Below are 24,406 nucleotides of genomic sequence, written 5' to 3' on the forward strand. Positions count from 1 at the left end.
AGTAAGCCTTTCTAAATAAATCTACAAAGTTAGACAAAGAGGAAAGGATCAGCACGAAAATTCTCAACCTAGTTCTAACTACCAAGTCTGTGTACCTTGGGGACATTAATTATTCTTTCTTTCTCAGTTTCAAATTAGAAAAAAATTAAAAATGAGATTATAGAAGAACTGGGAGAAACAACTGCTTAAAATACAACAGGAAAAGAGGTTCCTCACTGCTGGTTCAGTATAATTACTAAATAGACTTAAATGTAATAATCCAGCAAAGTTTTTATCTCTCTGTCACAAAATGACACAATGTCTACTAGCAAAGGTGAGAAAGTCTTCTGTTCTCTAGGAAGACTCCCACTGAGGCAACATTTTTCTCTTTGCACTAAATGGGTAAGAAGCAAGGCAAGGAGGAGGCTGAGAATTTAAAACACTGAACGTGCTTCCTTTTCCCTACTGCTGACTGCAGGCATTTTGGGATGTACAGAGTTGAAAGCTACCAAAGACAGCCTGAATGCTCAGGGCTAGTTACACAACCACACAGTACAGGAAAGCATTTCTAATGGCCCCAGTGGCCAGTACAAAACTGCCAAAGATGAGCAACAAAAGATGCCTGCCTTTCCTCTTACAAGCTCAAATGTGGTTCTGCAATGTGGAAATGGGTTTCTGACCAAGCACATTCAGTGCAATATGGGGACCAAATACTGTCCACCATGGTGGGAGCCAGGTCACAGCAACGAGGAGGCAAGCTATTATCTATCCACCAGGCACCCATCCTTGAGGAGGGAATAATGACATGCTGCCTTAATGAGCAAAACTGTGAATAATTAGCTCAAGTACAAAAAGAAGCATAAAAATTCCATCAGTTTCCTTTAAGACCACTTCCTGTGTGAAGCAATAAAAATGTAATTTTGATATCAGTTTTTAATGCCCCTTTGTGTGTAACAGTGATGAATGAACACTGAGAAGACTGCTTGTGCATCAAAACAGCAGAGAAGCATTATGCACACCTGAGAGAGACTCAATTTTTGCTCACCTGAAAGCGCTCCAGGTACTGGGGAAGCTTGGACTCTTCTGGTTCCTCTATGTCTAGTTGCTCCACCACATTGTCTGAGACCAGGTTATCTCCACCTTCTGTGGGAGCTTTCTCTGAAGCCCCCTCAGTTGGAGAAGTCAGTGTCTTCAGCACACTGTCCAGCACATCGAGCTGTGGAGAGAAAGAGTCAGGAATTACACATGGCGTGGTCTTGACAGCATACAGTATTGTGAAGAGAGGCTGGAAAGGTGAGGACAAGGGAAAAAGGGCCCTAAAGAATTATGAGTAGTTTTCTCCTGTAATAAAATTGCAAGAAATAGCTGGGGAGGTAGTTCAGTGGCACAGTGCTTGCCTAGCTTTCATGAGACCCTGGATTTGATCCCCAGAACCACTAAAAAAAAAGTTAGGAAACATAAATTATGACATTTTCCACACATCAGAACGTCCCCCTCACATGATATGGAAAGCACAGAGCAAAGCAAGTGATGTAAAGGGAGAACCCTCTCACAGTGAGGGGTTATTTGTGTGCATGAAATCAACATAGGGAATTCAAGTTTGCTTTTAATTAGCTAGGTAGGAACCCAAGAATTATGCTTGATAAGTGATCAAGAACCTCCTTGTCCATGTCTTCCTTGGAGTCAATTTGAGATTGGGACAAAGGGAAAGAAAGACCATTGTAGACCACAGCCAGGCCAAATGTACATTAAAGCTTCTGGATACAGGAGAGGGCCTCCCTCAGAGAAAGATTTGAGCTCACAGTGTATCTAAAATTATCAGCCTAATCCACATAAGCTGCAGGCAAAGGTCAGCAATACACACATGAAATTCACTTTAATGAGGTGATTTCTGTGACTTAAATACTAAGTAAATTAAAAAACAGAGTTTCCTTTTGTTTTATCCCTCTTCCCCTCTGCTACTTTGGGCACACCTCCATAAGGCCAGGAAGGGCCAAGTCATCAGAGCAGAGACAAACAACGTAAGACCAGCATAAACACCTGCTTGGATATCAACTAGTTCTGTCCATGTCATATCACAGCAAACATCCAAAAAGTACACCAAGGCCTTTTACTACTCACATGACAGCTAACCTGGGTATGTATCACATCCTCACTGACATGTGAATAACATCCCCATAGATTAGAAAATACTAATTTAGAAAGAATATTTCCTTAGCAAAGAATTTATGTATGATTTTTGTCTTCAATCACCAGCACTGATTATAGCAGGCTTAAAACATATTTAGAAATGTGCATGTTTTGTTATACACATCTGGGAAAGAATGTAACAAAACAGTAGACATTAGTATGAGGTGCCAGTGCCATTTCCTAACTGAAATGAAAAGCAAGGGCCGCCTTAGAGACCAGGGTCCAGATAAAACAACAGCTTCACAGTGACGTTTCTCCCATGTAAGAAGACAGCCACTGTCCTATTCTCACTCTGGCTAGAAAAGATGCTTGGCCAGGCACAGATACTGGCTACCTGCAGGGCATGGGACCTATTGTTTCCCAGAGTCTGAGCTAAGTCTAGTAACTTCATAGCTTCAAGGTCTTAAGTGACTAAGGGAGATGAACTCTGAGGCTCCTGGGAAGACAGTGCTTGAGACCGGGCAAAATGAACACCTGAGAGCTTTGAAAGAAACACCAATTCAGATTTCAGTATCTCATACTCCCCACAGAATGGCTTAATGGAAGGAAAGTAAGCACCACTAGCCTCAGTCCGCAGATTCATTTCTTGAGGGCTTTTATGGGGGAAAAAGTTTCTGTGTAATTTCTCAGGACTGCTTAAGGGTACAGAAACGCCAAAATCTTATCCTCTCTTAAGTTCTCACTGACATATATTTTGGGGTGAGTTAATTTTATTTTCTAGTTCTTTTTTGTCAGTAGGATTGAATATGGGCTTTTTTATTCCTACTCAACTGGGTAAGTACCTATTTTATACAAATATAAAAAGAAGGACAATGAAAACAAATCCAGGCTGGGGATACAGCTCAATGGCACCGTGCCTGCCTGGCAAGTGCAAGGTCCTGAGCCTGATCCCTGATACAGGGGTAAAAAAAGATGGATGACAAAGAAAACAGACTTCCATTTAAAAACACAGAGGGAAAGATAGAATTGCAAAAGTCGATAACATGTTTGAGCATTCTGAAAACAAATCAAAGCTCAACTTATCATGAGGAACAGAGATGGCTGAACCTGGGTAAATGAGGGCTGAGGGACATACCGCTTCTTTACACAGCTTTATGTCCTCTGGGGAGGAGGCTACTTTCTCCATCACTTGAAGGGCTCTGTCAAGGTAGCCTGGTTTCCATATGAGAGGCATGTTGTGGTACACGGCCCAAAGTCCATGCTGCAATTCCACCTTTCCTGTGGCCAGAAAGAACAAAGAAGAATGCTCAGTCATATCTTTCCAGTACATATGAGACAGGATTGAAGGTACCAAGTCTGGCTATTATAGAAACACAGGATCATTTCAAATCTGCACCAAGAGCCTCATCTTCATGTAGTGACCTGGTAACATTTTAGAGAACTGAGGAATTGTGGCAAAATTTAGCCAGGTGTGGTGGTACATGCTTGTAATCCCAGCACTGAGGGAGGCTGAGGCAGAAGGATCACAAGTTTAAACCCAGTCTTGGCAATTTAACAACTAGAGACTGAGACCCTGTTTCAAAATAAAAAACAAAAGCCGGGTGTGGTGGCACACACCTGTAATCACAGCACTGGGAGGCTGAGGCAGGAGGATCACTGTGAGTTCGAGACCATCCTAGACTACATAGAGTGTGCCAGGTCAGTCTCAACTACATAGTGAGACCCTGTCTCAGAAAAATGAAAAACCAAAAAACAAACAACAACAAAATAAAAAATAAAGAGGTCTTGGGAACTGGGCATGGTGGCGCATGCCTGTAATCCCAGCACTTGAGAGGCTGAGGCAGGAAGATTGCTATGAATCGAGACCAACCTGGGCTACATAGTGAGTTCCAGGTCAGTCTCAACTACATAGTGAGACCCTGTCTCAAAAAAAAAAAAAAAAGAAAAAAAAAAGAGGCCTTGGGTTAAAAAAACAACAACAAAAATTACCAAAGTTGCAAAACTCTCTATGTACATTTTATAATACAAATTTGTGTGACTATTTTTCCTTTTTCATTAAGGCTGCCTGAATGATTGGCCTGAGGGAGAAATATCTGACATTTTTTGAAAAACACCAAAACAACCCATCTATGGTCTTTATGAAAAAAGAAATCTCATTTTCATTCTCTTTCCTTTACTTGAGCTTTATCCGTTCTTAAATTTTAAGAGTCTTGATAATTCTTCTGGATCTTAGGATCTTAGTGTTTCCCTTGGTGCCTCAATCCAAATTGGGGCTCCTGTAGAAACAGGGCTGAGTGAATGCTGCAGCAGAAAGTTGCTCTGCACCAAGTCACCTCAGGCTGCCAGGTCTTAAATCCACCTTCACTTTGCCTTCTTGGGAAGGAGGATTTGGGAAAGCTGCAGTAGGACATATCAGGGAACAGCTAAATTTAGACCTTTAAGGTGCTTGGGGCTACACGGCAGTCACTGTGGGCCCCTGCTTCTATCAGGGCTCCCTGAGTGAGGCTGTACAGCGTGTGACACAGTAACAGCAAACAGCTTTTGATCTGTTGGCTGCCAGCCACAAAGGGCTAGGGCCTCTTCTCATAAACAACAGCAAAGTACACTTTCCTAGCCCAAAAGTCTATGCAGTACAGCAGTCCTGAATGCTGATTTTTAATCATCAACTCTTGTTAGTTTAACAGCTACTCTAATACATTCTGAAAAACCTTGTTCTCAGTTAGTTTATATCTATCTGAATCAGAATCTGAGAATGCCACATTACATTTTATAAGCAATAATCAACTTCAAAAGTAGTCAAATTGCTGTAACTTTGGTTTCAAAAAACAAAAAGAAGCAATGAATTATCAAGAGAAGGTGCTTTCCCAGAGGTCTAACTTTGTAAAAGAGAACAAAAGACTAATGAAACAACATGCATTTAATAAGTTTCTGTGAATCAGGACACATTTAACACACATTTAGGTCACATGTTATTTGCCCAGAATGCATTTAACCCAGGGGCCAATGCTGCTTCTCTTGACCTGACTCTCAGTGCCAGCAGGGTGCCACAGGTAAGCCACTGTCCCATTGCACCCTGCAGTCATTCTGGGCCACTGTCTGCTTCTCCCACAGTGCTATTAGTTGTGCTCTCTCCCTCCTCTGAAAATAAAACTGAAGATACAAGTTCAACTTTAACTCTTAATTTTTACCTCCCAGACTTCAGGTCTGAAGAAACAGGAAGACCTGTGCTAGTTCTAAGAAAGACTCTTGTGACTGGATCTCCGTTTTCTACCCATTCCTCATGGCAAATGCGTTAAACATTACAGAGCCACCAGAATCATTTCTTTCCTTGTTGGTGGTGGCTTTGGCTTTTAAGAATGGTCTTAAAACCTGCCTTATGTTATAACTGTGAGGTCTATTTTTAATGTTTAAAAGTGAAGAATGTCATGGAATTTCACTAGTAAGTTTAAATTGAATTGTAATTTTATTAATAAATAAAAGATGGCACTAATGTATCCAGGAGGAAGCACAACATTTATAAGGATCACTTGACTTACCGAGGAGGGCACAGCCATATAATTGGGAACTCACACCCACTGAGTTCTTCTGTTTTAGGCCGGGAAGTAACAGGGATGCACCAAACTTCCTCTCCTCTTCACACTGCAACAGGTATACAGCAGATCACAGTCCAGCTAAGCAATCAGTACTAATGCAAGAATGTGATTTGTAACAACACAGAGGAAATGAACCGGCTATGGCATTAAGTAAAAATATCAAAACAACACAGCTATATAAAATTTCAATCCTAATTTTGTAAATAAAGGTATTTATGTTTAAAGAAAAATACAAAAGAAATATTTTCTATGTTAAATTTCTGGGCAGCAAACTTATGAATAATTTTGGTTTTCTTCTTTGTAGTTTTCATTATTTTCCAAATTTCTGGCAATGAGTAAGAGTTCCTTTTATAATCAGAAAAGCAAAACAAAATTCGCTGGACCTGCATTGACTTGAGACAACCAGTGAAGATTCTACAGTCAGCTGCACATTCCCTCACATTGCTATGGCAGGATGGATAATGCTTTTGAATTCTGAACAATTCACAATGGTCAGATTTTTCTTTTACAATGTTAAAATAAATATCACTGTTAAGTTGCTTTCAAATAGATGTATGCTTCTTAAAAACAAATCAAACAATCAGAAGAGATCATCTCTTTTATCCAGGTGCACAATTACACTTCAATAAAGTTGAAGCCTTCTGAGACATGGGGGATAAGAAGGGCAAAATCATAAGCACTGCTAAGCCTGCTGCATACTTGTATAACGGCAGTGATGATGGGTACCTCCCTGGAAATGCAGGGCCTCAAGGACAGCCTTTGCAACTTCCCAGACAAAGGGAGCTGTGAGCTCTGTGGTGCCACAGGAGTACACACTGGCCAGGGCTATAGCCTTGAGACAAAGACTGAATATTCAGCCTGCCCTATGCTCAGAGGTCAGAGAGAAAGCAGAGAATACACAATGTTTGTATGCTGAAATGGTACGTTAATAGACACCCAAACTTCTTGACTATGAATAGCCTTTGTGCAACCCATGCACCAGTTCCAAGGTTTTCCTTAACCTCTGGGTGTGTGTGTTGCGGGGGAGGACAGATACCCTGGGAGAAAAATAAGATTGTTGGGCAGCACACATAAGTAAAAGGGCTGATAATTAAGGACTAGACTATTGTATATGCAAATACCTCATTATGTATGGGCAAATATTTCAAAACCTGAAAAAAATCTGAAACCTTAAAGGCTTCTGGTCCCAAGCATCTCTAGAAAGAGATACTCAGGTGCTACCTACTTCACCACTATCCTCAAGGTTTTCCCATTTTATGCATAAGCGTCTCCCATTAATACATGGAGCTCTTCCCTCACAGCAGGACATCTCAGAAGAGTTGCCTATACTTGCTGTCTCCTTTCTGTACCTCTAAGTCACTCCTCAATCCACTCTGATTTGGCTTCCTGCTCCACTATTCTATGGAAACAAAGGTTCCAATTTAGGACTTCTATGCTCTAAATTCAATGAATTTTTTATTCCCCACCTTACCTTATTCTCTAAGACATCTCTTTCATGGATTTTGTAGTCTAACACATTCCTGATTTTCCTTTTTACTAATTTTAATTTTTTTTTTTTTTTGGTACCAGAGATTGAACTCAGGACCTTGTGCTTACCAGGCAGGCGGAGGAACCACTGAGCTAAATTCTCAGCCCTACTAATTTTAATTGATGTATGATATTTGTACATATTTATGAAGTACAGTAAAATAATTTGATACTTGTATACAATGTTGATTTTTGTTTTTGCTCTCTAGCTCTTTTGCAGACATTTACACAAGCATGTATAAATTAATTTCCAAAGTTGTATCTTCAGCTCCTATCTTTCCATTAATTACCCAATATCCATCATGAAATTTCTTCACTCAAAAGCAACTCACAATGCAATGTCATCTTGTAATTTACCTCCAAAATATGGCCGGCAGGTACTCTGACTCCAGTACACCCTGGTTGCCAGTCCACAATTATCTCTCACTCAGACTATGAAAGAATCTCTAAACTGGTCTGACCATAAAAGCCATCCCTGCCATGAAAACATTGAAAACATTTAAAACACCAAGAACACAGCCTGATGTAAAGTAAGTGACATGTAAACTCAGTCATTATTGTTATTACTGTTGTCATTCTTAGGATAACAATAAACAATGACTAAACATCCTAATTTAACAGCTGGAACCAAAACTTGGCATTTTGTACTTCTACAACACAAGTGGTCTAGAGTAACCTTACACAAAAAAAACAAATGAAATAACCAGTATTAAATACCCTAGGTTGTGATCAAAGTTAGCTGCCCAGTTGTTGCTTTGATATGGCATGCACATCCAGTTCTCAATGATTATTAATGACCTATTTCTGGATGTCTGAAATGACTCCAGCTAGCTCAAGTTTCAGAATGGGCACAAAGAGCCGGGGTTTAGCTCAGTGGTACAGTGCTTGCCAAGCATGAAAAGGCCCTGGGTACCATCTCCAGTATGGCAAAACAAATCAAACACTGCCCCCACAAAAACCAAAAAAACTAAACCAAACAAACAAACGAAAAACAAACCCAGAATGTGCACAAGGATTTGACTTCTGAGTTTGTCAGGCAGAACACCCACTTTGTTGGAAATCAGTAACTGAAATGTACAGAATGAACACTCCTTCCTGAGTATGCGTGGCCACAGAGCCACACATTCCAGATTCTGAGAGCTAGCCACCCCCTCCATATCTCCTTCCTAAAGGAGTAGCCACTGATTGCTCTTTCCCAAAACTCTCAGTATTGCTTCAGGGCAGATTACTTACACTTAAGTCGGTCTTCCCTGCCAGGCAATGGTACAAAACATAGAGAGAAAGAAGCTGGGTGGAAGGTACTTCAAATACTTCTTGCATCATGATCTCAAAAACCAAAGATAAAGCATCTGGCAAGAAGATGATAATGAAAATGAGCAGAAATTAGTTGTAGATAACATCACCAAATTTCCAACTACAAAAGTGGAACACAGCAGAAAAACAAACAGAATTAAGAAGTAAAAAATGTGGGTCCTGGTCCTAGCTCCTATATAAATTAGGTCTTTCCCAAGCCACCAGTTTCTATTGTATGTATTGTAATGTACTAAATCAGGTGCTATTACATCAATGTGCCCAAGGATATTAAATAAATCACTTCCCCCCTTCCCTGGCTCCCAGTATCATCTATATAATAATAAAAAACTATTGGCCCTATATATTTAAAGAGATTTTTGGATAATCCTATATGATACACATATGGAAAGTGCTTTGTAAATTATAAAGCAAATTCAAGTCATGATGCCCATTAGTCAGGTGAGCCAAGGACTACATAAAGAAGCACATCATTTTCAAGTCTCCCTAACAAGCAGGGCTGCGCTATCTGCCCGACTCTCTGTTTTGGTGCCTTCTCCCAGGTGAAGCAAAAGAGGGCAAATGTTAAAGGAAATCATAAATCTCGTAATTTGCCTCTAAAATATGGATTTACCAAAAATTTACCTCCAAAATATGTAATTTACCTCCAAAATATTTCAATGACAGAGAACAGATGAGTAAAAAAGGGACATAAAGGTTCAATTTTAAAGAGTTGAAAGGAAATGAAAATGTTCATAAATTACAAGCCCGCACCTATAACATATAACATACTTGTTTGCACACAAATGTTGGTTAGAGAACAGGCCTTGAGAAGTTCCTAATTTCCCTTGTTATTCTACAACATAGCTAGAAGAAAATCAAGTTCAAATAATGTCTGTCCTCTAGTTTTCTCTTGTTAAAGAATGTTAATACCGGTTTAAAGCATAAAGCCTGCACTATAACAAGTACAATGAATGTTTTCCACTGACTATGTTATTCTACTAATTTTGTATATACTCAAAATTATAAAAGTGTCAGGATGATTTGCAGCTGTTCCTAGCCAGCTGGTTTTGCACTTACTGTTATGCATCTGAAGGAGACCATAGGTGTAAATATCTATATTTTTTATGCAAATGAGAAACTGAGACAGATAGGCAGATCAAGAAGTGATCTAGTAAAGCTAGCAAAATAAGGGCCTGGAAAGTTTTTCTTTTAAATAAACAAGCGAATAATATTTTTAAAGAACATATGGTTAAAAATCTGGTTTAAAAATAAATCTAAGTTCTGCCAAATATTCATTCAGAATCCAAAATTACACATGAAAACTAAATAAATTTACTTTATTCTTTACTTATATTCTGTATTTCAATCAGTTTAGGAAGTAAAATTATATTGGCCTGTATAATCAACTTTTCCTACAGTTATTTATATACTTTTTATATTTCCTAGCCTAATAACAGTACAAAGGATAATACTTAAACATTTTTTGCATAACTGATACTAATTTTCATGAAAACTTTTCTGACTTAAGGAATAATGCAAAGAGCAGTCACTGAGAAATAAAAAAAAGGAAAAGTACCTGCTTTGGAAGCTGAAAGACATATAATAAATTCCTGAATCTGGGATTGGTTTCTTACCTTTGTAATTTTCTTTCTTTATGAAAGAATCCAGCAATAAATTGAATGTAAAATTATCTGGAAAAATTCCATATTGAACCTGTAATAAAAATGAAAATAAAGGGAAACATTTTTATTCACTTTAATTCGGTATGTAACATGTGCCTATGTATTTTTCAGGATAAAACTTGCCATCGTTAGCCTTAAACAGTATGACTATCATTTTACAGCATCTGCGACAGTGAAATAGAAGCTGTGACTCATGAATTTGGTAAGTGGAACTGTTGGTCAGGGTGAGAAACTTGTGAGTGGGTGTTTGATATAAGACAATTTATATGTGAAAAATAAAGCTCAATTCTAACACTTCATCAGAAGACCTAAAACCAAAAAAAGAAAAAACCAAATAACTCCACCTCCCAACTAGTTCGTTCAGTGATTCTTTTTATAAGGCATGCATAACAACATAAAAATGAATTCTCAAGAGAAAGGACTCTATACAGCATTTTCTGTCTTTTAAAGAACCAGAAATATGCCAAGAAATATCTGCCATTAACTAGTCTCCTAGGATATCATGTTTACAAGCAGCTGAATATTTGATGTTTTAATTCAGATAGAAATTTTATGATTAGAATCTTAAGAATAAATGTGGACCATTAGACCTGCCTCAGAATTTTCCAGGAGCCCTTTGAACAATAGAGTCCTAAATCTCAGAGCCATAGAATCCGATCTCTGGGAATCTGACACAGAAACCTGAAGTTTCAATGAATTTCTTTCTTATGAGATTTTCATGCACACTCAATCCTGACTCCCAGTGACCTGGATTGTGGCACATTTTGTTTCGCATTCATACTTTAGAAGGACTGACCACTATGTCTGTCCCACACTGCTCTGTTCTACACTCACCAACTATCAGAAGCACCTGAGGACTTTTTTCCAGCTATACCCACTCCCTTGGAAGATTCAGATACAGTTCTGACCCCAAACGTGAGTCACTATGGAAATGACTCACTGTCACCAGCAGGCATGGGATGCCTCAGGTATTATGAATGGAAAAATGTTTAAAAGTCACTCTTCAAAAGGCTGTAGCTTGGGGCCAGAATCTATTATTTCTCAAAGCAGTCATTCAAATCAGCAGTAATCCTTGGGAGCAAGGTAAACTCAAAATATTTTAGGATGATAAATCATTAAAGCTAGAAAGGACCTCAGAAATCAACTGGTCTATGATTCTCAATAAAAATTAAAGCCAACTGGGAGCTTAAAGTAAAAATACCTATGAGGGGTGAAAAGGCATAGCACATTGCATTATTTTAGGGCAAATTATCTGGTATGCTATTATAATGGTGGATTTATGCCATTAAGCATTTCATCATAAAATGTTCATAAAATGTACAGCATCAAGAATGAACCCCAATGTAAACTACTGACTTTGGGTGATGGAATTCACCAATTCTAAATGTGTCACTCTAGGGTAGGATGTTGATTATGGGGGAGACTACGTATGTGCTTGGAGCAGAGGACCAAGGGAAAAATCTCTACTTTCTGATCAATTTTGCTGTGAATCTAAAACCCAGAATTTATTAAATAGCAAAATGAAAGAATAATAGCAATGCTTGGAATTAGTATCTTAGGATTTCAGGGGTAGAAATAAATATCTATATTTTTTTTAGAAAGCTTTTTGGGTGACTCTAATGGGGAGCCAGAGTTGGAAATCATTGATTTAGTACAGCCCACTCAAATCAGAGTTGAAAAAACTAAGATCTAAATGGGGAAAATTATTTTCCTGAAATTCTGGGCAACTGGTGGAACCAGAGTTATAGATTGGCTCTTCCAACTCTTAGACCAGTGGTCTCGCCATTAAAAGACTCTAGAAGCAGTAGAAATGATAGATTCTGTTCTATGTTTCTATACAGGCTCTTCCTGTTTTGTTATAGGAGTCTTCTTTGAGTGTAATCTGTGTCATACTCTGAAGAAAGCTGGATTTAATCTTTGTCTTCCATTGGGTCCTTCCCTTTCCTACAGGCTCTTCCTGTTTTGTTATAGGAGTCTTCTTTGAGTGTAACTGTGTCATACTCTGAAGAAAGCTGGATTTAATCTTTGTCTTCCATTGGGTCCTTCCCTTTCCTTTTTGAGATGCAAGGCCATCACTTTGACCATCCTTATCTAAGCAACTGGCTTAGTCTCTTATCCTTTCCCTTACCCAGTGACCCAGAGCCAGGCCTGCCCCTGCCCCACCCCCAGACCTCCACCCAGTCCATACCATATATGCTAGCCAAAGGGCAACATATTTTTCAAGCATACATCTTTTGGTGAACAGTTTAAATGATACCTCATGTATCTTCCAATTTTCTCCTTCCAACTGGTCTTTCTTTTGAATCCTCTTTTACTGATGTTCTTGTATGGCACTTACATTTAGTTAGTATTAGATTTATCAACAAACTTTTTTTGTTTTATTACCTTATCCATTTCCTGAGGGCAAGTAGCTATTGCTCATTCTTGAATTCATCACTATAACCAATACAATGTCTCACATACAAACCCGTGTAAAATGTACGATAAACTGAACTGGACCCAAGTCATGGGAATGAGAACCATCCTGCTTGGAGAGGACCCCAAAACAAAATCAGTGTTCCTTTTGAATTCAAACTTTCAAAGTCCACTGAGACCTACAATAATAACACCGTAAACTCTGGTTTATTTTGTACTTTCTTTTGAACCATGAAGGTAATAAAGACTTCACCCTTAGGTGGAGTAATATACAGAAACATCTTAATCATAGGGAACTCTTGGAGTTGAGGGAGAAGTCAGGGAACTCGAAAGACTCAGGATGAATTACCAAGGAACAGTGTCTTTCAAAAAACTAAGAGTGAATATTCCAGAAAGCCCATTCCAGCAAAAGTGGTCCTCTCTCCCTATCATCAGACGGGAACAGTGAAAGAAATTCAAGGCTCAAGAGTTAGGAATTAAGAATGAATTGAGCACAAGAGCAGAGTTCTTATGACTGGACAATATTTTGCTTTCACCTGTACTTTCCTGAGTCATTCTGCTCAGAAAGGCAGCAGCTCTGAGAATTTTTTTTTTTTTTTTTAATGTAGATTTTTGTTTTGTAGCCCAGGATGGCCTGGAACTCATGCTGATCCTCCCACCTCAGCTTCCTGAATGCTGGGATAACTGGTGTGTGCTACCACACCCAGCTAGCTCTGGGAATTTTCATTCTTGATTTGTTGATTCATTTACATCCAACCTCATTCTAAAAAGGATGTCCAAGGGCAAATAATTATAAAAAGTTATTTCTGGTGCCATTCTTTCCTGTACTAGAATAGGTAAAAACACCAGTGGTATCATCTAAGCTCAGGAAACATGCCAGGAAGCTATTGCTATAATTTATAACTAGAGGTCCCCTCAAGATCTCCTACTCTCAGAGATGGGCTTTTGGGAAGGCAGGTGAGTGGATTATACGGATGGTTTGTCTGACTTGCTGTTAGGAGGCGGGGTGTGACTTGGAAGCGTATGTCCCCCACCCAGCTCCTCCCCTCTTCCTCTGCTCCCTGGCTGCCAGGACGTTAGGAGCTTTGCTTTGCCCAGGCCCTTCCACCATGCTGCTCCTACCTTGACCTTGTAAGGAATGAGAGTACTGAAACGAGACCCAAAATAAACTTCTCTAAATTGTGGGTGCCAGGTATTTTGTCCCAGTGATGAGGAAAATGACTAAGACAGCCACTCACCTTATTGACAATGGTATATAAGGCTTTGTCTTGTGCACCGAATTTTAGACACTGCCTAATCCATGTGTGGATAGTCCAGTCTCTTAGGAACAAACAGTTGGGACTGTGTCGAAATCTAAACAAAGCACAAGAGAGAAAACTGGTATTACTTTTAAACATCAGTGCCAAACATCTTCCGTCAGCAGGTCCTTCTCTTGAGTATTTACTAAGAATAGTCAAAATGACCAAGTCTTGAAAGTCAACAGCTAAGTCTGAATGAAAAGAGAAGGCAAAGTAATAAAATTATAAAAATTCCATTCCTTATTTAATACTTAATGCTTCAATATGTTTTAAGGAGATTTATAAGAAATGGTTTGGAGAAAATACTAAGTGGCATTATATAAATATATATATATTAGTAGAAGGGAGATGAAAATCTAAAGCTGATATTTTAGAAGTTCTTTAAAACAGATGAGGGTAAAAATACAGAATAGCACAATAATTCTAGAGGAAAATCTGCTTTGGGTATTACTGATATGGCACTTAAGAGAGACTAGGACACTACTGAATTTAAAAAAAAAAGAAAAAGGATAAAAAAAATCAGATTGAGCAGAACTTTGTACTCATGTCCTGTAAGAGTTGCAATCCTGTTAACTTTTTTACGGCTCCCTTCTACTCCTTCATTCCATCCCCACACCTCCCATAGCTCCCCACGTGGTCCTCCAAGTTCCACACAGCCCAACATGACTGTACAGTAAAAGCATTCTCACAAAACAATTCCTGATGCTGCTCTTGCCGAACTCTATGAACACTGCAAACACTTGGGGTGGAAACTGCTTCTCCTTATTCCTCAGGGTTTGGAATGAAAGACTACATTAGAGTGAAAAGAGGGCTATGAGGAGGATGTGTGTTCGGAGAATGCTGTAGTCCTTCATTATATCTGTTTTGGTTAGGATGAATCTTTGTATGTTATGTCATGACAGCTGAAATCTACATATTTTCTTTAATAATTAAGAAGCAGGCCCGTTTCTGGGTCCCCTAAAAATCAAATTCTTGTCTTAAAAGAAAAAAAAACTTGGAGCTAAAGGATTCTGTACCATATATGAGTTTAGGACAGAGGCTAATTCCAGTGTTTTTGAGAGGCTGATTATTCAACCTGCCACCTGCTATTTCCTGCCATCTGCCATTGGGATAGTTTCCTTTGGAACAGGTGCCAAAGTAAAAGCTGAGAAAGGAAAGAAAGTGGAAAACAGTACTTCATTTAGGTTATCTATTAGTTCTCTGGTGAGAGGTTTGGGAAAAATAAGATTTGAAGGCGTTTTCTAAGTATAGAGTCATCTTAGCCCCCCACCCCCTTCATGGTACTGGAGATGGAACCCAGAGGCACACTACCACTGCGCTATATCCTTATCCCTTTTTATTTTCATACTGAAAAATCTGAGGCAGGGTCTCAGCCTGTTGCTCAGGCTAGTCTCAAACTTGTGATCCTCCTAAGTAGATGGGATTATGGGTCAGCATCACTGTGTCCAGCTCCATTTTAAAAAATATTTCAAGTTTGGTTGGAAAATCTTTTACTGTAATCTTCTGTACAGAATTAACCCCTTCAAAATCAGAAAGACAAAAGCATTGTACAGGTACACTAGACACTAAATCTAATGAGATTTCTGCATGAAATAAAAACAACTACTCACCTTAGTATTTCAACTTTTCACTCCCATTTCCAAATCAATAGGTAGCTACTTAAGCCCCTCTCCTGTGACTGCGAAAATTTGATATTTGAAGTATGATGGTCAATGAGAAGCTATTTTATTTTAAAAGAATTGTTTTTGTAGTTCTGGGGAGTCTTGTGCATTCTAGGCAAACATTGCTATTGAGCTATACCCTCAGCCAACATTTATTTTTAAAAGAGAAACATCAAGTGAAATAGCAGTGTATTAGCTCAGTGGCAGTGACGCTTCCTCATTAGCTGTAAACTACCTGGGTAAGTGGGGCAGTGACTGGGATGCTTCACCTGATTCCTCAGTGCCTGACACGATTCCTGGCCCACAGTAAAATAAACAAAAGTTTCAACCAACACACATCTTAAATACTATTGTATGCTGATCATTTTGTTAACACATATAAATTCCCTCTGTTGGGCACTTACTGCCACATTACAAATAAACACACACACATTTAACAATAATAAAGATGGGGCATGGTAAGTGCCAAGGACCAAAGGAACTGCTAGATGCTAAAGAGGTTTGGTTGTAGTGGTTTTCATGGTTAGTCCATTCTTCACTTTAAAAATAAACAAAATAAACAATGTCAACCATCTCCTTTACCCAAGATTACTTTATACTTAATTCTCACTTAAACTTAATTTCCCTTAGGGTGTCTCCAATGACCACTGAGGTTCTAACTTTTTCTGTTGATGGATTTTAACCCACATCCATGACTACAATTATACCCAGCTTTTCTCTTATTCATGGTCAACAGGCCATTTTTAGACTTTGAAGAATAACAAAGATGGACAGGGAGAACTTAGCTACAGATCTTTAAAGCTCAAATTAAAATTTATTTAAAGCCATTTGCAAACTTTCTAAGGCTAACTTCAACACATGGAAGAACAGAAAAGTCTTTTATCATACTTTGTTTCTTAGAAACCTAAAGTGAAAGTTACTTAAAACTTTACATATCTAACATAATCATCACTGAGCAGCAGCCCTCTGACAGGTTTGTCAATAGACTCACAGAGATGAGGTCTTTAATAAGTCCATTGCCTCCCCCAGGATGGATCAGGTAGTGCTACTTGGTATGATGCCTGCTCTCTAAAACTAAATGATCTATACATACAACATATATCTAGGATATTTTCAACTATCAACATTTTAACAGTTTAGAAAACACATACATTATGAAACATGCTGCCCAAAGTGGAATTCCTGCATTTCCCAGCCAGGCAGCAGTGACCTTTTTCTAAGCCTTCATCAGTGTTAGAAGAGGAATTAGTGCACAACTTATGTAAGTAGCCACACGGAACATAACCAAGTTAAAATACTGTGCAAGTAAGAGCCTAATTTTGAAGGGTGAGCACAAGAAATATCCCTCAGTCAAAGACTTCATAAGCAGTTCAGATATATAAATGTGGGCCCTCTTGAGAACTCCCAACAGTAATGTGAGAGGCAGGTAAGGCTGGGGGATGGGGACTTGCCTGTATGATTATTTGGGGCTGCTGCCCAGCAGAACACTCTACCAGGAGAAAAGCAGAGGGGGGACACAACTAATACACTGATCTCCCAATGTGCCTACAAACAGTCTGGCTTTTGTTCTTGCCTGCTCCCACCACCAGCCTGGCAGATTACTGACAGCCACTCACTGTAGGAGTCCCCTCTGTGCCATGAGCTGTTTGCTCACCTTGACAAAAGCTTTATCACTGCCTAGGCCAGCAGGCTGCCAAGACAGGCAAGCCATGTAAGTAAGGAAAAGATAAATGAACGCAACCCTAATAATCTCAACAGTGTGTTCATGAAGGTAAGAGACATTGAGGTTCCAACTTGTAAAATGTGGGTAAATTTTCTTGGAGAAAGGAGGGCCATAAAGAGGAGAGAGGGAAGAGTACATTCTCAAGGGTTATCTCTGGTTCTAAAAGTTGGTACCTAAGGCAGGAGAGATCTCTGTGCCCAGTGTGAAAGGAGGTTTGCAGGTGGAGACAGAGCCTGCCAAGTCAAGACTGCTCCAATGGTAGGAACCGAGAAGCTTCCTGTCTTCTGAAATAAGGCCATGCTCAGAGAAGTGCAGGGCATTTGCCTGCACTGCTGCTTATTCAACACTGATGTCACCAGGAAGGCAGGAAGCTGAGTCACAGACTACAAAAGGAACATGGGAGTGAAAGTCTTGAGTATGGTAGAGGTTTCTGAAAAGGGAAGGAAGATCACATAAAAGAGATCAAAAGTGAAAAGAAAAACTCCAGACTTACTGTGATAATAAAGAAGGTACTGTACAGTGCATGAATGTCATAAGAGATTGTTTACTTGCAATCAAATTCGTTTAATTAAAAAAAGCGGGATAGCTGTCCTTCAATTGGATCCAACTAAAGGTTTTGTTACTGTCAAATGGCAAAAGTGACAATGCCCTTTATCTCTTTTACTGTCACAAATGAAAGTGCTCCAGGCTAAGCAGGCCTCATGTATAAATGTCAACAACCCTACCACTGGCTCTTCCACATGAGCAAGCAAGCTTTCCGTGTTGTTTATCTGATTATGAGAGCCACCACGCTTAACCATACACATGCAGCTTTCCCTCTCCCCTAGTGAGTTCTGTATCCTGTGGCAACTGGCTTCCAGATGGGAACTGCAGCCACAGAGCCTTGTCGAGGGGGAGAAGGGAGAGTAGAGAAAGAAAGGTCACCAAAAAGACAATGCAGCTGGCTCCAAAGCCTGGAGTATGGACTGGGAATCTTATCAATGAAGCAAAGTTCGTAATTATTATAACTCATCCTTTAACCAAAGAGCAAGAGTGTTGTATAACTAAACCAGAATCTAATTCAATTGCTATCTACTTTTGTGTTCTAAAAACATAATTAAAAGGATAATTACTTTCTTTTTCATCCTGCTGGAAACTGTTTTCAGAATTGTTAGTCTCAGAACAACTATTAGTTGTCCCCACTACCACAAATAAAAAACATTAGTATTACAGATTAAACTTTTTCTTGTTTGAGATTCCCGGTTCTTTCTCTTAAAGAGAAATTTCAGTTAATTTTACCTTAATTTTTGATAAACATATTTAGATCCTGCAGTGAATAAATGTACTAAGTGCAAGGACCTTCCCCAGCCTCCACCTGAGATCACTCAGTTTGGGTTTGAGTATTTACAGTGAATTTACTATCATCCACCTCACAATGTAGATGAAAACGTCTTTCCTTAAAATTTCCAATATTCTTTTTTTTTTAATAATTAGTTTAACAGAGTTATAATATACTTTCAATGAAATTCATACCTTTCAGTTTATTATGCTATATTTTCTGGCAAATGTATCCACTTGTATAGACAGCTGCTACCACATTCAATGCACAAGAAGAGTTCTAACACCCTAAAATTTCCCACATGCCCCCTTTGTAGTCAACTCCCTAGGGTTTGCCAGACAATTTAAGCACATCTTATGTAGATAACTTCCTTGGGTCCTTTCCAAACCCAGAGTTAATTTTGTAAGAAGAAAAAACACAAATTTTATCTGTTGCATCCTTCATAATTTAAAGTCCTCCTATTTCCAAGGAGAATTTGAAAGAAAGAAAGAAGGGGGGTGAGTAACAGTTTGCAAGTAGTTTTCTTTAGTTCTATATCCAGTCCTTAGACCTTCTGGTATCTCTGCCTGCCATTCTAAAAAGGGTGATAAGTAAGTGGATTTCTAGTAGAGAATAACACAGGCATAGAATTTTGCAAATGCGAAGTGCTAAATAAATGCAGCATAATAACACATTTTTCAAAATGAGGATGGATAACAGAAGGACTTGTGAGATATCAAAGTCAAAATCTGACTTTGTCAGACCCACGGCTTAAAAATGAGGCCATTGGCATCTCACCTGGAAGCATACTAGTATAATATGTCATGCTACAAACAACTCCAGGAGAAATACATTTTCCAAATACTACTGTCCTTTCATGGAACAGAAAGCAATCACATGCAGGATACTTGCTGCCAAACTTTCCTCTCAGACCTGCTGCCATATGATTACATCTACCTCTGCTAACACAGGAAATATATATCTTATTCATGGAATGAGTACTCATCAAGTATTTCTCTTATGCTAGGCATAGTAACCAATTCTATCCCTATGGCTCTACAAATTTCCTCTAACTCCAGTCTAAAGATGACAACTTTCCTTTTCTGACACATAAGAAATTACCTAATAGATGGAATCTGCTTTGCTGTTCTCTTTCATGGTATATAAAGGAACCATTCAGAATGAAGCTAGTTGCTCTGTCTGAACTGGACCACTACTTTTTCAGCTGCCAAAAGGCAATGTAAATGGAAACAGGGAAAAGAACAAAGTATTTACACTGACAGCTGAAGTGCCCTCCTCCTGACAGTGCTACAAGCAGAGATGGCTATCTTTTTGGCCACCAACTGATCACTGGGGAAGCAGCATGCAGAAGCCCTGGTGGGACTTCTCTGGCTACTCCAAAGCTGCACACTCACTAGCTCCCAGATGAACTTCATGACAAGAAGCTGGCATGAAAGACCCTGGGCGAGGCAAAGGGAAGAGGGCCTTTGGTTAGGAACAGCAAGAACTGGAGAAAGCCTGGATTTTGGAACAAGTACTGTTTATAAAGTGTAAAAAGCTGTGGGAACTAGCTTAGTTTGGGCACAGATAAGGGAAATATTTTTGGTTTTGAGTAGGAAATCTGAGCAATGAATAAGCTAGTTTTAAAAAGATGCAAACATTTCCTGATGCCTTCTAAAGCTCTGGCTAAGAACTCCAGATAAAACTTCAGCAAAATCATGAATAATACTATGACTAAGACAGGAAAATCACACAAATTAATCACTGGTAAATTAATCACAATAATTAATTCTGAGAAAAGGGAAGCAAGAAAGAAAACAAGGAAAAAGAAGGAATAGGATACAAATAAAAAGTATCTGTGAAGTATTCTAGGCTGAATGAAGTAGTCAGGGTTAGGTCTGCCAAAAAAGAAATGAGCAGACCAAGAAGATGAAACAGACCAGGGTAAAAGCAGAGAATTAAGCTGGTGTTGAACAGCTTTATATGGGTTTGTGGGTGAGATTATGGATTTCTAGAGGGATATTTCTGAGGGAAGAGAAGCTCAGTACCAATTCGGTTTTCTTAAGAATCAGAATTTTTTTACAATAAGAAAAACATCTGTTTGAAACACTGATTCCTTAATATATGAAAAAGCTGAATCCCTAGGGATTCTTCAACTGTAGCAAAAATAAGATTCGATTTACTTCTAGTAATATAACAAGTTCAGAGCTAGTTTCTATTTCTATAACTCTACTCATTTCCCTATTATATAAGCCTATAAGCTCTTAAAAGGCAGGGAAACGTCATCTATCAACATATAAGCAACTGCAAGCGCTTGATTATTTGGCAACAGTAGCTAGGTCCACTAAGATTTATAAATACTGATAATATATATTGAAATTCATGAATATTATTTATATGTGAAACAGTAATCCACTTCCAGCTGTGAAGTATCCTCCTGCCTATAAACAGAATTGATGCAAAGAGGAACTGCTTATTGCTTTTTTAGTACACAGCAGGAGGAAATCAAAGATGGTGGCAGAGGAAAGAGACTAGTATGTGGTCAGGTGAAAAACCACCTACTCCTCACTTCTTCTTCCTATTGTCTCCATGCCACAACACACAAAAGTATGACACATGGATCCTGTTGTCTGATAATTCATGGACCAGACAGGCTGACAGAGTGAAACTAACAAGATGAAGACAGAAGAGAGAGAACATGGATTCACAGAATTCTAAGAAGGTCTCACACAAAAAGAAATTTTAGCCAGTGATGGAGAACCTATGGCATGTATACTGTAGCAGGCTATTTTATATCATTGAAAGCTCTAAAAGGTTCACCCATTGCTGAGAATTTCACTCTTCAACACTGAAATAGACTTTGAAAGTAATCTAGATCAAGTAAAATTGGGGTAGGGGAAAGGTTCATTCATTTAGCATTGATAGACCTCCAAGATCCACTGTCGATTGAGCTATTTATTGAGAACTTACTATTTACCAAGCCCTGTTCTAGATCAAGTGGAATTGTTTTGTCCAGTATTTTTACTTTATGTGAGTAATCTTGATGTCCACTGAGATGAAATGATTTAACTCAGATAAGAATAACTAGCAATAGAAATAAATTAGACCATACACTGTTTCACCAGTCTTTCAATTTATTTGTAGAACATCTTAAACCCAAACCCTAAGTACATACAAAAAAACAAAAAAAACCAATCATCTATCTATCTATCTATCTATCTATCTATCTATCTATCTATCTATCTATTTTTTGCAGTGCTAGGGACTGAACCCAGGGCCTTGTGCATGCTAAGCAAATGCTTTACTACTGAGCTACATTCTCAACTCTTCTTGAGAGTATCTTGCTAAACTGGCCAGGCTGGCCTTGAATTTAGGATTCTCATCCCTCAGCCTCCTGAGTAGCTGGCATTACAGGCATGTGCCACTGCACCTGGCTCCTTTGTACATTTTATTTCAAGATCAAGTTTAAAATTTTTAAAAATTATTTCATGATAAGATCAAGTCTTGCAGGAAATAAATTTTCAGTAATTGATTTCTCCATTAATAAAGCATTTTCTAGTCAAGTGGATACTACATTTTTGTTCAATTTATATCTAAGAGTCAATATCCAAAATAATTCTACCCAACACACATTACTATTTGGTATATTGTTAAACACCTTTTTCCCACTCTGGAAGTAAAAAAAAAAAAAAATCGGTGATAATCATAATCATCCAAAGAGATTACCATTATAAACTTACTCTTGATATTTTTGCCAATTCCTAGAGCAGAAATGATTGAACCTTTCAAAAAAGAAGGAATGGGATGGGATGGAAGGATATTAAGAAGCTGAGTTCTGTAACCATAAAAGAACATAATCATCTGTAGTTTAAAAAAGAAGGAATTTTGAGAATTAAGATTTTTGTCAACCCAATTTTTAAAAATTTACCATTAAAAAAATCTTACTTCTGGACCCAGGCTCCCTCCTTGCTTTCATTTTCTTACCTTAACACCACTGTCATCGCACCCTTACCGCAGGTCTAAAGACAATAGGTCCATCCAGCTAAGGACTGGTACCTCCAAAATTATACTCCAGAATAAAGCTTTTCTCGTTGTAAACTGATTATCATGGGAATTTGCTAGTGACATAAAGCTGATTAATACAATGATCTTTCTTTCTTGTGCTGTCAAATAGTAAAAATCAGGATGATGACCTTCAGTAGACAGCTCCTTCATGCATCTCTAGCTAGCCCTTTCCTACTAAAGTCTTAAAAACCAAATATTTCAAATTACATAGCCGGGCGTAGTGGCGCAGGGAGGCTGAGGCAGGAGGATCACTGTGAGTTCAAGACCAGCCTGGGCTACATAGTGTGAGTTCCAGGATAGTCTCAATTACATAGTGAGACCCTGTCTCAAACAAACAATCAAATTATATAAACAAAGTATGGGCTGGGCATGGCAGCTCACATCTGTAATCCCAGTACTTGGGGCTGAGGCAGGAAGATTGCAGTGAGACTGAGACCAGCCTAGGCTACATAGTGAGTTTAAAATCAGCCTGAACTACATAGGGAGACCATGTTTCAATGAACAAATACACAAAATATGTTAAGAAATTATTAAAAACACTGGGCGTGGTGGCAAAAACCTGGAATTCCAGCACACTCGGGAGGCTGAGGCAGGAGGATTGCTGCAAGTTCAAAACCAGCCTGGGTTAGTGAGTTCAAGTCCAGACTGAACTATACAGTGAGACCTTGTCTCAAAAAAACCAACCCCTGCACCCGAAAAGAAAACTATTAGGAATGACCAAATGTAAATTTCATTTCAAAGGAAGGCTAAGGGCCAAAGATAATTTCTTTTAGTACTACAGCAATCGTAAGAACAGTTATAAATTTTGAATACAGAGGGCTTAGTTTTTGGGGAATAAACCAAATATAAAGGTCTGAATTCATCTGTTCTGGCTGGCAATCTTTCATAAAAACACCAGGCTTCAGGAAAACAAAAGCTCTTGGGTTGGCCCAGAAAGAAGGAATGGACAATTTGAAAAACATCTTTTTATTGCCTGAGAAATTAAAGCTACATCTGAAAGTGCCAGGAGAGCTGCTTCAATGTGGCTGCAGGCAGCTTTCCAAAGTCCTTCTGTTTCTCTAAGTATAAGTCATAGGGAAGAAAGAGAGCTCCTTGGTAAAATTTTTTCTTCCTCACTCTTGCCCCTAATTTTACTTTGTTATTTTTACAAAAGGCTTTGATGGATAATAGTAATAGTTAAGTACGCTCCAAACAGCTTAATGACATTCAAACACCAGGGAGGGAAAATATCATTGCAGAAGTGTCTTTATTTGCCATTGTGAGCCACAGACACAGGGAGGCATCTTCTGCCTCCCAAAAAGGCTGGGCCTGTCGCTTGTGTGTCACAGCATGGCTGCATGCAATGGGAAGGGTGAGAAACAAGCCAGGAGGAGACTGCTGCTTGCCTGGCTGCCTACCTTTAGCTCACACACTGGACAACTACACTGTGCAGGTAGGGGTGGAGGTCCTTTACATGTGCACATTAAGTGGAATTTCAAGTGTGGTAGGCAGCTTGGCTGCCCACACAAACCTGGCTGCTACAATGAAGCAGCCCTCAGTGAATGGGGGCAGTTTTCCCTCATTCATTTCATAAACACACACACACACACACACACACACAAATGGGAGAGCTATTTGTCCATCTTTTCCTTTTTTAAAAACTAGACTTACTAAGTGACAAAGATAAAGAAATGTACTCTTCACCTGCAATGAGATTAGATTTGAATTATCAAACAAGTATTTTTTGAGAATCTACAAGCTTAG

The 24,406-nt window shown here is 38.8% G+C and overlaps 1 protein-coding gene across 2 annotated transcripts in view; it reads right to left on the reverse strand.

The window, feature by feature from the left end:
* The window catches only part of Mrps27 (mitochondrial ribosomal protein S27), a 101,528-nt gene that overhangs the window by 2,537 nt on the left and 74,585 nt on the right, over positions 1–24,406 (reverse strand). For both annotated transcript variants that reach the window (XM_010637329.3, XM_010637328.3), the window contains exons 5-10: positions 13,858–13,972; positions 10,157–10,235; positions 8,463–8,578; positions 5,646–5,748; positions 3,245–3,387; positions 1,025–1,195 (exon numbers count right to left, since the gene is read on the reverse strand). In XM_010637329.3, the coding sequence (XP_010635631.1) occupies positions 1,025–1,195; positions 3,245–3,387; positions 5,646–5,748; positions 8,463–8,578; positions 10,157–10,235; positions 13,858–13,972 (727 nt within the window). The remainder of the gene's footprint in view (positions 1–1,024; positions 1,196–3,244; positions 3,388–5,645; positions 5,749–8,462; positions 8,579–10,156; positions 10,236–13,857; positions 13,973–24,406) is intronic.

This window comes from Fukomys damarensis, unplaced genomic scaffold (assembly GCF_012274545.1).
Source record: "Fukomys damarensis isolate Sample0158 unplaced genomic scaffold, DMR_v1.0_HiC HiC_scaffold_1, whole genome shotgun sequence".
NCBI classification, from domain to species: domain Eukaryota; kingdom Metazoa; phylum Chordata; class Mammalia; order Rodentia; family Bathyergidae; genus Fukomys; species Fukomys damarensis.